The following is a 16058-nucleotide window of genomic DNA, read 5'->3' as shown; positions in this document are numbered from 1 at the left end:
TATTATGTGACAGGCATTCTGGGGAATTGACAACATCTAGCCTGTTTTTTACGATATGAAAATGCAGGGTTTGCAAAAACACAGCTTGATCGGCAATGTAGAAAAAAATATGTAATATTCATAATAAGCTTTATTAGAATAGAAGGGGATTTTAAGAAATTGGATTCTTGCCACCTCAGAAGAGAAAACCTGACTCTCTCGTATCACTTTGAGCTGCTTATAAGCGAGCATCTCAGCCAGAAACCAAGGCCAAGTCCAAAGCATCTACATTAGCTGCATCGGCCTGCACACTGACAGCGCCTGCCTCCACCACTACACTCGGGCTGGGGATCAACACGTGTGCGGGTAAAAAGGGAGATAAAGGAAACATCTGTTCTCACAATATGGACTTGTTATCATAGCTCCTTTAAGTACCGGAGTGCTGGTTCCAAGAGCATATTTTCTCCGGAACGGAATCTCCTCAAGGCCTGGTCGATTTTCCGAGGGCTCAGGGACAGGTTGTAAATGAGGTTGTAGTTGTGAATGAGGCGCCTGGCTCGTTCCTTCTCCAGGACTCCTGTTATAAGGTGGGGTTGGTGGGACGTTTTTAAAAGAGGATGAAGAAAACAAAAAAGAATGCAAAATGTATTAGCTTGAATGACTTTGGAGTAACCATGAAATATTAATATTTTGAAACTTTAAGCTACTTAAAAATCAAGGGACACCTTAAAAAGATATTTCTAGTCCAGGTATGCATCATAGATGCCAGCAGGATTTTTAGGGTGACTTTGGGGAGAGGAGATGGGGGTCCAGTAAAAACTGTAGGTAGATTCTAAAGCAATTTAAGCATGTTCTTTGTAGCCATAAAACTTAAAAAGCCAAGTTTTGAATTAGATGGGATGTTTGCTAAAAAGAGTTTTTAATTGTTCCGGTTTATTTTTATCTGTGAAGTATCCTATATAATAAACAGCTAATACGCAAATGGTCATCACACACTCACGCCCTTGTTCCCGGGGCTGGGGGACCAGAGGCGGGGCCAGGGGACCTGAGGCTGCGCCTCCCGCCCTGGCACTGAGGCCAGGGGACCTTAGGCCATGCCCCTGGTCCCGGCATCAGGCCAGGGAACCTGAGGCTGTGCTGGGGGACCTGAGGCCATGCTCCCCACCCAGTGGGGCTTGATAGGGGACCTGAAGCTGCACCCCCCACCCTGTGGGGCTTTATCGGGTTGGGCCAGCTGGGTCTGGGTCTCACGTGATTTGGAGGCATACGCAGGTGGGTGGGAACTTAACTCTAGGTCCCATGGCACATCCAGACTCTGACAGGAGGGAGATTTTCATATACACTTTACTAGTTTTTTTTCATCTCTGACACTTCTATTATAGAGAAAGGGCAAAAGCAATATTAAAATATTTCCTCTAATTCCCTTTTAATGTGCACTAATTTCATGCACTGGGCCACTAGTCCAAACATATACCTAAACATGCAGGATTCAAAAAGCACATTTTTATTCCTTTCTGGAAATGTATTTATTGTGACTCCTTTCAGCTTGCTGTATAATCACAGGTAAACCACATAACTCCTTGTGGCTCAGAGTCTGAATCTGTCTAACAGAGATGGCGATGTTTATCATTATAGGATTTACTCTGGTATCCACATGTTGTAGATACCGGTGCCAATGTGTTTCCCATGGTAAGGTTAGGTAGGTTTCAATAGTTGCAAAGAGTTTAAGTGTAGAACATTCCATCAGCCAAGACCTAACAACTCATTCATATGCCCCTAATTGTGAACTTACATATGTCAGACACTGTGGTTGGGAATATAAAAGGTTTATAAAGGTGGTCTATTACCTCAGGAAACTTCCAACCAGTTGGAGCTAAAAGATATGCAAAAAATTAACTAAAGTGCAACAACAATAACAATAATGGCTGATACTTGTATATAAACTAGATGCCTGATGCATGAAATTTGTGCACTGTGGGGGAGGGTGTCCCTCAGCCCAGCCTGCACCCTCTCCAATCTGGGACCCCTCGGGGGATGTCCTACTGCCAGTTGTGGGACATCCTTCTCACAATCCAAGACTGCTGGCTCCCAACCACTTGCCTGCCTGCCTGCCTGATTGCCCCTAACCGCTTCTGCCTTCCAGCCTAATCACCCCCTAACCACTCTCCTGCCAGCCTGATTGATGCCTAACTGCACCCCTGCCGGCCTGATCACCCCCAATTGCCCTCCCCTGCTGGCCCGGTTACCCCCAACTGCCCTCCCCTGCTGGCCTGGTCACCCCCAACTGCCCTCCCCTACTGGCCTCCCCTGCCAGCCATCTTGTGGCTGTGGGCACTGCCATCTTTGAGAGTGTGGTAGTCACTTAGCATATTCCCTCCTTATTAGCTGTGGGCGCCACCATCTTTGAAGGCGGGGCAGTCAATTAGCATATTCCCTCCTTATTGGCTGTAGGTGCCTCCATCTTTGCGATGGCATGAGGGTCAATTAGCATATCTCCCCTTTATTAGATAGGATTCACCATGTTTCAGGCACCCCTAAAAGCATTTTACCAATAACAATTCATTCAATCCCAATGAGAACCCATTTTACGGAGTGAAAAACAGACGTGGAGATGGCAAGTCACTTGTCCAAGGTTGCTTGGGTCCATGCATTAAATCACTCCTCTAGATTATAGAATTAGGGGAAGGACAGTGTTTCTAATCAGGCTCATATTGTTTCCTGGATGTGTTCCTTGATTGTGAAGCTCTATGCTAGTAGTATAAATGAGAAGATTTTAAATATTGGGATGAAAGATACATCCCTTAGATGTTGCTTTACTACTTTCCTGTACTTGTGCAGACTGTAGTAAATGATTGTAAAATTCTTTCTCAAAGACTCCAGAGGTGGTCCCCTGGTAATTTATCGAAAGCCACTGCCAGGCCATGAGAGAGAGGTCTAGTGGATGCCTGTCATGTCTGTGTACGTTACCAAATACTGTTCGTATTGGAATGTGTAAGGACTGTTGAGCAAGATGTGCCCCTCTGAGCTCCCATTCAATGGGTGTTTTTATCAGTGGAATACAGACATGTGGTCCTAATGTGATTTATTCCTTCCACTTCTGTTCTGTTGTCCAGTCCTATTCTATATCTTGCCCATCCCATCCCGGTTTGTTTGTTTCTATCCTATTCAGATTTGTTTATTGTCTCTCTCTTCTATTAGAATGTTGGTCCTTTCCTCTGCAGAAATCTTTTTCTTTGATGTTGGCCAAGGGCATCTCTGCAGATCTCTGGATTAGCTGGCTGCTGTTGATCTGGCCTGGAATTGATCCCTCAGGACACTTTCTTATACCCTGTCTTTGGTGTAAGTGTCTGCCTGGGAAAAGTGCTTTAACCTTTTGAGCTGTGATTTCTTCGACTTTAAAATAGGGATAATAAAATTGTATAAAGAAAAATCAGTAAAATAGCAAGTGCTTAGCAAAAGGCCCAGAACTAGTAAGCACTCATTAATGCAGTTAATACCAGAGAATAATGATAGCAATTATAACATCCACATTGTTTCAAATATATAAGAATGTATTTTAATAAAAAGAAATAATTAAAAATATATATCCATATATACTTCAGTGTATATTTTAATTAAAAATTTAAAATAATGTTAACACATTTAGGAATCACCACTACTGTGTGTGTGTGTGGGAGGGCACATTTTCTACTATTTTATAAGCTTTACCATTGGTAGGGGCTCCCTACTGTCAAATAAAAGTCCATTGCCTGCCTTGGTTGAGTGGTTGGTTGGAGTGTGGTTCCATACCCCCAAATGTTTCAAGTTTGATTCCTGGTCAGGGCACATACCTAGTTTGCGGGTTTGTTCTCTGGTCGGAGCGTAGAGGAGGCAACTGTTCAGTGTTTCTCTATCACATCAATATTTCTCTCTCTCTCTCTCTCTCTCTCTCTCTCTCTCTCTCTCTCTCTCTCTCTCCCTCCCTCCCTCCCTCCCTTCCTCCCTCCCTTCCTCCCTCTGTCTCTAAAAACCAATTAAAAAACAAAACAAAACATATCCTCAGGTGAGGATTAGAAAAAAAGTCCACTGACTGGAATTTGTATCTGTCTGATTTACAGTCATTAGGGGCTGCCCACAGCAGCTGCCTAAAATAACCCTTACAATCCATCTTAGTGATAGAAAGCTGGTCCTTCTCCCACCAGAATCAAAATGAAAGAAATAATAAGAACCTCTTTAGCATCCACTTCATTCTATAGTTCACAAAGAACATTCAGATCTCATGTGATCCTTTCTCAAATCTGGGAAGTACATTTTATCATTATCTGTCCTCTTTTATAGTGGAGGAAAAGGCTCACATAATATAAGTGATTGGCTTTCAGGACTCAGAAATTGGTAACATCTAAACTTGAATCTAGGTTTTTTTTGGTAAAAGTCAACAAAGCAACAAAAGTAACTCATGTCCTTTCTGGTATATCATGGAAGTTTGGTGTATTGGGAAGTCCAATAGATCTGGATTTGAAGTATGGTTCAACTTCTACCTTGAACTAGGCTTTCTTCTCCATAATAAGGACACTAATTCCTTCAACATGTGGTTGATATGAGGAGTTAGTGAGGCAGTGCATGTAAAGTCTGGACCAGGGGTGGGCAAACTTTTTGACTCGAGGGCCACAATGGGTTCTTAAACTGGACCGGAGGGCCGGAACAAAAGCATGGATGGAGTGTCTGTGTGAACTAATATAAATTCAAAGTAAACATCATTACATAAAAGGGTACAGTCTTTTTTTTTTTTAGTTTTATTAATTTCAAACAGGCCGGATCCGGCCCGCAGGCCGTAGTTTGCCCACGGCTGGTCTAGACCCACCCAGAGAATGTCCTTGAGGGCTCTCATTGCATTCTGTCACCTTGAACTCTAAAATACTTTTCACCCAGCCTTTATTTCACTGGGAAAATTCCAAATCTACCATTCATCCCAACGTTTATCTCAACTTCCTTTCCTTCTTTAGAAAATATGACCAGTTATCCAGTCATTTCTTATTCCTTCTATTCAAGGGTATTTTCTTGACAACCCCCATTAGAAAATAAGCACAAAGTAGGTTCCCAGAAATGCCAATTTGATGATGAATGGTCTGCCTTCATCCTGGATGGAGGACACCCTGGCCTACATATTTCCTTGCACATAATAAAGAACAGTGATTCATCAGTGGGCAAAATAGGTATCATCTGCTCAGTGTCTAGAATGGGGCAGTGGTGGTTTGCTAAATACTGGGGTTAATATGCCAACAAAATGACTTCAGTTAATCCTCTTTCCTAATTAAAGATAGTAATAGATGTTTCCAGATCTGCCTGACACATTCCTTGGCTATTGAGGAACTACTGAATTTCATAGAAACAGAGAAACAGACATAAATAGTAAAGAGGCCATGAGAAAGGCATTTCAGATCTCTTGGAATCTGCCTCCAAAGTCAACAAAATGCCGTTTTTCCTCAGAACAGTTCAGAAGCATGAGAAAGGTCCTGGTCTTTGGGGAGTCTCTTAGCAACTAAGTTTATGATCCATCATCCATCATCGTAAGTCAGCATTTGTTTCTTTGAAAATGTCTTTTATTTCTATTCAGTTTTCTGTTTAATTTTGTCTCATTTTTGTTTGTAACTCATCACCACTCTCACAGTACTGGTCTGAGTACCTAGAGTAATGATTATTTCAATAATCTTTTAATCTCCTTTTCTCCAGTATCTTCCCTAAATGATCTATCTCAGCTTTCCTTGTGTTCTCCTCTGGGTGAACCTTTGCTGAACACTGGGTAGAGAATGAAGCCCCACCCTAGCTCTCAGGATTCACAATAGTGTCTCAACTTCACTATTCAAACAACATGAGTCTGGAGTTCTGACCTGTTCACTCCCTTCGCCAAACTTCATTCCAACCTCCAAACTTTGCAGAAGATGGTTTCAAACTTGGAATGCCCTACCCACTTATCCAAAGTCTACTGCTCCTCAGGCTAATCTCAAGCTCTCTTTTGCATGGAGCCCTCTCTGAGTACCCTAGCTCACATTAGACAATGAGTTTCTTTTCATCTCTCTCACTGTCCTTTGGATTCTTTAGCTCTTATTTGTGTCTTTACTTGTAATAATTTACTATATGCTGTTTGGTGGTTTTTTTTTTTTTTTTTGATGGTATCAAACTATTGCTAGTCTCTGTGTCTTACCTTCTTACTTAAAAGCCCGTTGAGATCAGAGACCATGTCTCATTCTTTCTTGTTTCCCTCCCATTCCAGCCTCTAGCACAGTGCTGGTCTCATAAAAAATGCTTAATAAATGATTTTCTGATTCAGCTAAATAAATTTTCATTGGAAATTTTTATCTTTTCCTTTCTTTGTTATAATTATTAAAAGTCCTTGGGTGATGGAGGGTAGTTATACTTCATGTGGTATATATTTTATTTCCTTTGGAAATTCAAAACAAAATGAAACAAAAAGAAAAAGAGAGAATGAAAAGACAGGCATTGATATTGTTGTATAATTACTTCTAGGGAGTACTGATGTGTATACTAACTCTTTAAAAATTAATTACTTTCAGTTTTATTGAAATATAACAGCATGTGAATTTAGGATGTACAATGTGATGATTTGATACATGTATATATTGTGAAATGTTTACCACAATAAGATTAGTTAAAACAACTTTTACTTCACATAATCACCATTTCATAGTTGTTGATACTGTTATGGTGAGAGCATAAAAACTGTACTCTCATACCAATTTTCAAGTATACAAAGAGTATTGTTTAATCACCACCCTACATATTAGATCCTCTGAACTTATTGCTCTTATAACTGAAAGTTTGCACTCTTTGACCAATGTCTCCCCATTTTTTTAGCAACCACAATTATAATCTCTATTTCTTTGAGTTCAATGTTTTTAGATTCCACATATCATACATTAACTCTTCATGAACCACAATATGTGATTAAATACAACAATTTCAGTCCATGTGCTTTTTCATAAGCTCCCTCCTTTCCATTCCCCAAGTCTCTGAATTCTGGAATTCATTATCTCACTTGGACATTGCAATGGCCTCTGTTCCCTTTTTCCTGCTTTCATCTTCTTTATTCATTCACACCATCAAGGATCTTTATGAATTACAACTTTATCACATACACACCTGCTTAGAAACTACTCACTGTCTTTTCATTAAGTTCAAATTCTCTGGTCCAGCATTTAAGAGCTTCCTAGATCTGGTCCCATCCCATATTTCCACCTCTATCAGTTAATATTCTTCTTTAAAATTTTTATTATTTTATTTTTAAGTTATTTATTTATTTTTTGTTTTAATTTACAGTTGACATTCAATTACTATTCTTAATAGCACCTATATTCTACCCAAACCTCCTTGCATTGAGCTTTACACATAATACTTTGCTTGGCCAACTTGCACCTTTGCCAGGAAGGACGCCATATTTCATTCTTTTACCTTAATGATCCATTTCACATTATGATCCAGTCCTTGATTACTTCACTAGGAAGGAATTGTCCTTTCTCTGAATACCCACATAACACATTCTAATGGCATTTAGCACCTTCCATCTTGGATTTAGTTATCTGTGTACATTCACGCATTTATTTGCTGCCTCAAAATTATGTTAAACAGAATTGTGCAAGGTGCTGGGGTAAAAAGGTAATGTAGTCTACTGGTGAGATAGTACTAAGCCCTTAGACTAAAAAAAATACACTATGTCCAATATGATAATGGATATTAAAGAACTCTGAGAGACCAGATAAAGGTTTGCCTAGGTCTGTCTGAGGAAATCAGGGAAGTCTCAGAGGAATAGAGCTTTAGTTCCAACATATAAGATTTATAGGTATTAAGTAGTCAGATGGAAAAGATGGGAGGTGTCAGGCAGTGGGGTAGGTAGAAAAGAGGGAAAGAGCTCAGATGGAGGGTGTAGGGTTAGAAAAGGCAGGCTTTAGGACAAAGCAAGGCAAGTCTGAGGAAGGCAAGTTATTCATTATGACTGGGTAAGGTATGCTGAAAGAATAACAATTGAATGAGAAGAGACTAGTCAGTCAGGTGGATAGGACCTAGGTTGTGCCTTGCTAAGAAGTGTGGAGTTAGCATGTTAGCAGGCATGCTGAAGTATTTTATTTAGGAGAATGAGATTGGATTATAGACTCAGGTAGTAGAGTGGAGGGAGGATCAGGGACACAAGGAAACTGTAAGTAGCCTGGTGGGGGATTCATTCATGTCTTGATTCATCTTTATATTTCTTGATTGTGCTCAGCACAGCACCAAGCACTAGGTTTATATGGAAATTGTAGTTTTTAAGAAGTGAAAAAAGATGTGTCCACTTTCAGACTAGAACATCAAGAGAAAGGTATATCAGCTTCACACACTCACCTGTATTACTCAGATCACACAGGTAGAGGGCATTTTCTAGCTTCCTGAACCTGTCAATCCACATCTCACATTCTTCAGATTTGTTCTCCATCACTGGACTCACAAACGGCTGTGAGACTGGTCTGATCATCAAAGAGCTCAGGGGATCTTTGGGGGCTGACATCTCAGCAGGAAGGTTTTCTGGCTGCAGCTCCTCTTCGGGAAACTTCTACCAAAAAACACACAAGCATCTCACTGGCAGCACATTCACCACCCAGAGTGCCTCCAGTCTTTTGGCCAGAGACGAGGCCACACAACTAGCACGATTTATTGCAAGGTCTGGCTTTATAAAGGTAGGAGGATGAGTTTCAAATCCTCAGTGCCATAGGACCATATCTGCCAAGTCTTGTTGGACGTAAACTACTATCTGAGTGTGTGTGTGTGTTTTCAAGGAGAAGGGTGAAATCATGACTTTTATTCGGTTTGCATTTCTGATTTACACAAAGCAAAGTTTTTGTAACTGGCTGAGCCTTTTCATGATGTTTTAGTCTTCATATTAGTGGCACCAAGAGGACATGGGCTTCAGGAAATGGTAACAACATCTTGATGGGAAAACCTCTGGATCATGAATGTGAGTTTCTTGACAAAGAGTGGTTGAAACAACAGTGCTATTACCTTAGGCTAGTGGGCTCATTATACCAGGCCATAAAGCACCTCTAGTTCTGTCCATTTCATTCATTTAACAAAGGAAGCTGAGGTGAGTGGAAGTGACTTACTAAGATCTTACATTGAATGATAGACAGAACTAGAGCAACGGTGTAGAGGTTATGTCTAGTTCATCTTGGTAATATAACCCCATGTTCAGTATAAAATAAAGATTTTTTAAAGAATAAATTTAAAACAAGTCTGAACAAACAAGTCTCAGTGGGGCCATCCTGTCACCTACCATGTAGAGAGCAGGTTATAGTTTGATCTACCCAGCTCCACTTTTCCAGGAATTGCTGCTCTCTACATGGTTGTAGAGAGAACCGAAATATATCTAAGTACTTAGTATAGGTCTAAGCATCTAATATAAAATGGATCAATAAACACATTATCTAGTGATTTTGGAAATATTTGTGAGAGGTAAAGACAGAGAGGTAGACAAATGGAGATCTCTGGGTGAGAGGTAGGTATTCTAGCAGGTTTTCCACTGTGTACTGGAAATGAGCAAAAGCTGGTCAGTTGAGATATAGATGATAGATAGATCAATAGATAGATAGATATAGATAGATAGATAGATAGATAGATAGATAGATAGATAAGAGAGATATAGAGTTGACAGAAGAGAAAAGATAGAGGAAGTTATGATAATGTTTAAGAACCTGATTTTAGTTCATTGTTACCTTCTAACTTTAGGGAACATAATATGCTTCTCTATTCATCCAATAAATAATTTTGGTAGAGTTGATTCTCGTAATTGCAACCCAAATAATCTTAACTAATTTGCCATAGAAGTATGCCTCTAACTTGTGTATAACATCTGTGCTTCCCCCCAACTTTCAAATACCTGAGTTTTTCCAATATTGTACCTTTGTTTCAAACTTCTCACTTATAAGCTATGAAAAAAATCCAATAGCTCTAAACAATAGTAATTGCAATAAGAAGCCAAGTTTTGAGTTTGTTAACAAACGTGGATTTAGCTGCTGCTGGGGATGTGAAGAATTGCTTCATTTGAAATAACAGAATGGTATGAAATTGAACCCATATGGATGATCAGCAACCAGTAAATTTTAAGAGATTAATATTAAAAAATCCACTTTAGTCCTAGCCAGTTTGGCTCACTGGATAGAGCGTCAGCCTGGGGACTGAAGGGTCCCAGGTTCGATTCTGGTCAAGGGCATGTACCTTGTTTGTGGGCACATCCCCAATGGGGAGTGTGCAGGAGGCAGCTGATCAATGTTTCTCTCTCATCGATGTTTCTAACTCTCTATCCCTCTCCCTTCCTCTCTGTAAAAAAATCAATAAAATATATTTTTTTAAAAATCCACTTTAATAAAAATCAATTTTTGGAAAAGCTGCAAGCTACATAAAGAAAATTGTGTGGTAAGTGAGTCTTATACTTGTTAGAGCTTTGGGTCAATTTAGAAATCTGAAGGAAGCTATAGATTATCTACCCAGGTAAAAGAACATTTGTATACAGCTTAGTGGATATTTAGAGGGTCCAAAGAGATCCTTGGAGGTGAGAAACTGATTTTAAATAACTTTATATTTCTTTAGATAGTTCAACATTCTGTTTGACCACTAAAGACAGGGAAAGGGTAAATTTGTATGGACCCAAATTAAGCTCAACTCACTCACTCACACATCTTATACTGTTTTGGTCCCATTGCATCTAAATGAAGGCCAAATTCCTTGCTCGGCACACAAGACCATTCAAGTTCTTGCTCTTGCTATCTTCTTTAAGTCCTACTTATTCACATTTTTTCTCCAGCCACATAGAACCAGAGAAAAATGAGGTTGTTTTATGCCTTATACATGCTGTTCCCTCTTGCCACTTATGCATAGATAGGTTGGGCTCCTCCTACTCATCCTTCAAGACAGGAGTCTTATTTCACTTCTTGTGGGAAGCCTTCCCTGGCAGCTGGGTGAGGGGCAGTTCTTTGCAGCTCCTTTATCCACTATAGCTCTTACTGTGGGCTGTTCTAATAGTTATTAGAGTATCTCTCTCTTCCACCAGAGAACTGGAGACTGGGCCTGTGGCATAGTCACTTATATGCCTGCAAGGTCTGGTTAGTGGCTGGAACATGGTTCTTAAGACATGCTTACTGGATGAATCAGTGAATGAGTGAGTGATTTTATTTGGGGCAATAAGAAAGTTGCTTTACCAAACCTCCGCTTCAATTTCCCTTTCTGAATTCTGTTGATACAGGGATGTGAGAAGAATCAATTATTGCAGAGCTGCAGCAAAACCCTCCAAAAGAGGCAAAATAAAAGAGCAAAGTCTATTTTTCATAATCTTATTCACAACAGACTTAACACTCAAGGAGAAAGCGTTTGCTGCTGTTTCCTGCATGGCAAGTGGCTTGCCAAAATGGATACTATTTTTCTAAAATATTTCAAAGTGTGAAGTGCATGAAGAGGCCTCCCGTCATTTTAAGATGAATTATGTTCTAATCCAGGCATTTTAAAAACAACAACAACAGAAAAACTCAGGCTGGTTTTCAATTCTGTCTGCATCTCCTCCTGGCTAAGTGCTGGGGATATTAAAACAGATTTTTACTGCTTGCCAGATTTTTTTTTTTTAAAGCAAAGAAAGAACCCATTATATTTTAAAATGTGATGTCTGGCGAGAAGGTCACCCTCCGTTTCTGGAAACTGGGCTGAAAATGTTAAAATAGGTCTCCTGACCACCCTTTATTTTGATGGCAGCTGGTGGATGGGTCACAGGCTTTGGAGGGACACCTGTGCACGTGCTACAGGTCCAGTTTCTTGGGGCAGATGGCACGCCTGTCACCAAGTGGTGATGAGGTCTCTGCATGCATGCTGGCTAGGACAGGGACCAGCCCACACTGTAGGAGTTCTGCTTCCCTTCTTTGCTGGAGGAGAGTCTCAAAGTCAAAGATAGCCTGACATCAAGGCATTGGGTGGAAATAAAAAACCCAGAAGGGAGGGCCCCACCCCGCATCAGAGACCAGAAAGGGAAGGACCGGTGAAGCCCTCCCTGAGCTGCATACACCCAGGTGCGTACCATATGTTCGGTTTTGCCCTGAGACATCTCAGGAACTTCAGCCTGTACTGCGGTGGCAGGGGTTTCCTTTCCTTCCTTCCCTGGACAAGAAATAGAAAATGGAAGGGTTTAGTTTGGTCTCTTCATTTTAATACATACACACATGCCCCAGGCAAAGAAGATGTTGAGGCTCTGCTATATGGCTGGCACTCTGTTGGGTGGTGGGGATACGCTGGTGGGTAAGAAAGGCCGATTCCTGGCCTGATGGAGCTCTCAAAAGGGAGGCAGATGCTACATAACTACTCAAAATGATCATTTCATTACCAACTATCATACACACAACACAGGAGAATATAGAAATATTTAAACTTATTTTGGGGTATGTGTGAGTGTTAAAGGATCAAAGAAAGCTTCTTGGAGGAAGTGACACTTAAACTGGGGACCTGAAGTGTGAGTAGGAGTTTCCAGGCAAAGGTGATAGTGGGGTGCACATGGTACAGAGCGTTCAATAGCCTGAACCACCCTGAGTCAGGAGGGCTTTTACAGTCTGGGGAGTGGTCCTGTCTCTTAATACAGAAGCAGGCACTTCTGCCTCTCCCTCCACACAGGTGTGTGCCTGAAGTTCAGGTAAAACCTTTGTCTTCTCCCTTCCTTGCTCCTTTCAGTGGTCAGAGATCCTGTGCAGGAAGATGTTTGAATAGCATCCTTAACCCAGGGATTCTAGAGGTTGCTCAGTTGGCTGTCTTCATGGATAGAAGAAATTTCAGTAAGATTCAGGAAAAAGACACGAAGACCTTCTGCTAAAACCCTCTAAGAGTTATTGTGAGTATTCCTCATTCATCACTTAATACCTTTCATCAGACTCGAGACTGATTTCTTTTACAAATCTGTGCGATGACCACACAGTCCAGATTTCTGGTTGCTTCAACTCCAGTATTTAATGCAGATTCAAATATGCCAGTGGTTCTCAACCTTCCTAATGCCCTTTAATATAGTTCCTCATGTTGTGATGACCCCCAACCATAAAATTATTTTCGTTGCTACTTCATAACTGAAATTTTGCTACTGTTATGAATTGTAATGTAAATATCTGATATGCAGGATGTATTTTCATTGTTACAAATTGAACATAATTAAAGCATAGTGATTAATCACAAAAACAATATGTAAATATATATATATACATATATATGTATATATATATATATATGTGTGTGTGTGTGTGTGTGTGTGTGTGTGTGTGTGTGTGTGTTTTCCGATGGTCTTAGGTGACCCCTGTGAAAGGGTCGTTCGACCCCCAAAGGGGTTGTGACCCACAGGTTGAGAACCACTGAAATATGCCATTAAGAAATACATACTGCTTCTGAGTTGGGTTTCACTATCCTATATAATAAAAGGCTAATATGCATATTGACCTAACAGCAGAACAACTGGTTGCTATGACACACACTGATCACCAGGGGGCAGATGCTCAATGCAGGAGCTGCCCCCTGGTGGTCAGTGCACCAGAAGACGAGCTCACAGCTGGCAAGTGCAGCAGCAGTTGCTGGAGCCTCTCCCACCTCCGTGGCAGCGCTAAGGATGTCTGACTGACGGCTTAGGCCTGCTCCCCTAAGCCGTCAGTCAGACATTCCCTGAAGGCTCCTGGACTGCGAGAGGGCACAGGCCAGGCTGAGGGACCCCCCTGAGTGCATGAATACTGTGCACTGGGCCTCTAGTTTTTCAATAGTTCTGACTCCTTTCTCTACTGGCTGCATGGCCTAGGTCAAGTTACTTGACCTCTTTGTGTCTCAATTGCGACTTCTGTAAAATGTGGAGAATGCCACCTAGAGGTGACTGTGAAAATTAAATGAACTAGAAAAGATAAAGCAAATACCTGGAGCATAGCCAGTGTTCACTAAAAGTTAATTAATAGAATTACCTATCTAAGGATGTTTATATAAATAAATTCACCTACCAGATTAAAAAGCCGTTTGTTAGACTTTTAACACCACACCTGAAAATCATTAAGAATCTTCTCCCTTAGTTTCTTGATGGAGAAAACAATGCGATTTCATAATCTTCTCTGAAGCCCCAGCACCCAGCATTAGAATAAGGACTCAATGCATGCTTGTTGACTAAGTGAATAACCTTGTGCCTTAATTTGGAGTTTGATAAATAAAATCACTAAATAAATAGTTCTGTTTCTCCATTTCCTTTTCAGACCCTAGTAGAGAAGGAGTTCTCTCTGTATTTCTGTATCCTCCCATACTTAGCCCAGCCGCCATACAGAGTAAAACTTAATGAGGATCTTGATGACAGCCAGTTAGGCCTGCCTCTTCCAGGCAGGTCTAATTTCATCTGCTGAAAACTTAAGTTGTCATGGGAACTCGTCATCACTTAGTAGCAATGGCCCCTGCTTATTTCAACCAGAATGTAAAGGAAGCTTTCTGTTTCCTGTAAATGAAAAGAGGTTCACATTATTCTGAATCATAGAGTCAGAGAGTTAACGGGATTCTAGAAACAGTATATAGCATAAGGGCAGAAAGGTGGATTTCGGTGTCAGACCCGAATGCTAGTTCTGCTTCTTCCCTTTACAAGCTTTCGGATTTTAATTTTGTCATTTGTGAAAAGGGAATGATATCAGCAATTTGCAGTAACGTGGGGATTTTTAAAAATTGCCTTAACATGGGGAAGATGCTCAAAACAGGACTTATTATTTGTTGTTGTGTTATCTATAATAATAAGAGCATAATATGCTAATTAGGCTGGACAGCCGAATGACCTTCCAGATGAAGCCGGGGCTGTGAGGGCCAAGCCCCTTGCACGAATTTTGTGCATTGGGCCTCTAGTTATAATTATGTGACCTTAAGCATATCTAGAAGAGGATTTAACATTAACTAGGATGTGCCAGGCATTCTTCTGGGCGCTGTTCATATGCATTATTCCTTTTAGTATAAGGTCTAGATAGAATCTAGACTTTGTCCTAGTTCAGTTTCTCTTTACTGTCTGCACTTCTGAAACTTCTTTTAGGAGAAAATACATGCTAGTCGTCCTGGTGTCTTTTAAGTTTCTCTGTCTCCCCCTTAATACCTATAAGCATATAAAAAGCTAATGATTTGCACATGTAAAAATCGGTGGAGAAACCCCAAGGCAGAGCTATTTTTTTTCTTTCTAACACAGCAGGAAGGATAAATAATAACCATCTGTCTAGTCTGCCAGCTGAACATTTGTACTGGAGGAAATCAGCCAAGCTGGCTTCTAGAGATTTCCAGGTGTTGGAAGGGTCAGGTTTTACAGGGCTTCCCGTGGTTTCTGATAGTTACACAGCCAGTGCTCCCATTCCTCCCTCCCCCCACTCTCCCTGTCCTCCCCTGTCCACTGACTCCCCGCAAATAACTTGAATCAGTGGTCTTCAGTGCTGGCTGCTAACATGCTCATACCTGGGGAGCTTTAAACATTACCCATTCCCAGGCATCACACCAGGCCAATGAAATCAGAATCTCTAGGGGTGAGAACCCAGTTCAGGACTTGTAAAGAATTCCCTAGATAATTCTCAAGTGAAGCCAGGGTAGCTAAACACTGACCTCAGTGGACCTACTGATGAAGTTCTTGTGAGAAGGAAAACAATATATGTCAAATATCTATATATGCCAGACACTTCCCTCATATTTTCTTATCTCAAGAATAACCCTGTGAGGTAGAAACTATCTCCATTTGACAGATAAGGAAACTGAGGCAATGCAAGTTTCAATTACCTGCTTATGACAACAGAGGTAGGGATAGGTCTGGGATTCTAATTCATTCATTTATTCAACAAGCATGTGTTAAGTGCTTACTATATACTAGGCCCAGTTCTAGGCATTATGATGCAACTATGAACAAGACATAATCTTTTCATGGAGTGTGCATTCCAGCGGTGGAGACAAACAAATAGATACATAAAATAATGTCAAGTAGTGATAAATGTTATGAATACATCTAAAGCCAATTATGGGCATAGAATGTAGTGGCAGTTGCTATTTTAGATAGGGCATCTGCC

At 40.7% G+C, this 16058-nt stretch overlaps 1 protein-coding gene across 1 annotated transcript in view; it reads right to left on the bottom strand.

Moving 5' to 3' along the window:
* Positions 1 to 395: 395 nt before the first annotated feature.
* The window catches only part of LOC308517125 (uncharacterized protein C1orf87), a gene marked incomplete at both ends in the record, with an annotated part of 74572 nt that continues 58909 nt past the window's right edge, over positions 396 to 16058 (bottom strand). Inside the window, 3 exons of the mRNA XM_081088185.1 lie at positions 396 to 556; positions 8350 to 8557; positions 12059 to 12138. Of these exons, the coding sequence (XP_080944311.1) occupies positions 396 to 556; positions 8350 to 8557; positions 12059 to 12138 (449 nt within the window). The remainder of the gene's footprint in view (positions 557 to 8349; positions 8558 to 12058; positions 12139 to 16058) is intronic.

Source organism: Myotis nattereri (assembly GCF_964212035.1).
Source record: "Myotis nattereri genome assembly, chromosome: 3".
NCBI classification, from domain to species: Eukaryota; Metazoa; Chordata; class Mammalia; order Chiroptera; family Vespertilionidae; genus Myotis; species Myotis nattereri.
Note: the sequence above shows the minus strand (reverse complement) of the source record. Positions and strands in the feature narration are given on the sequence as shown.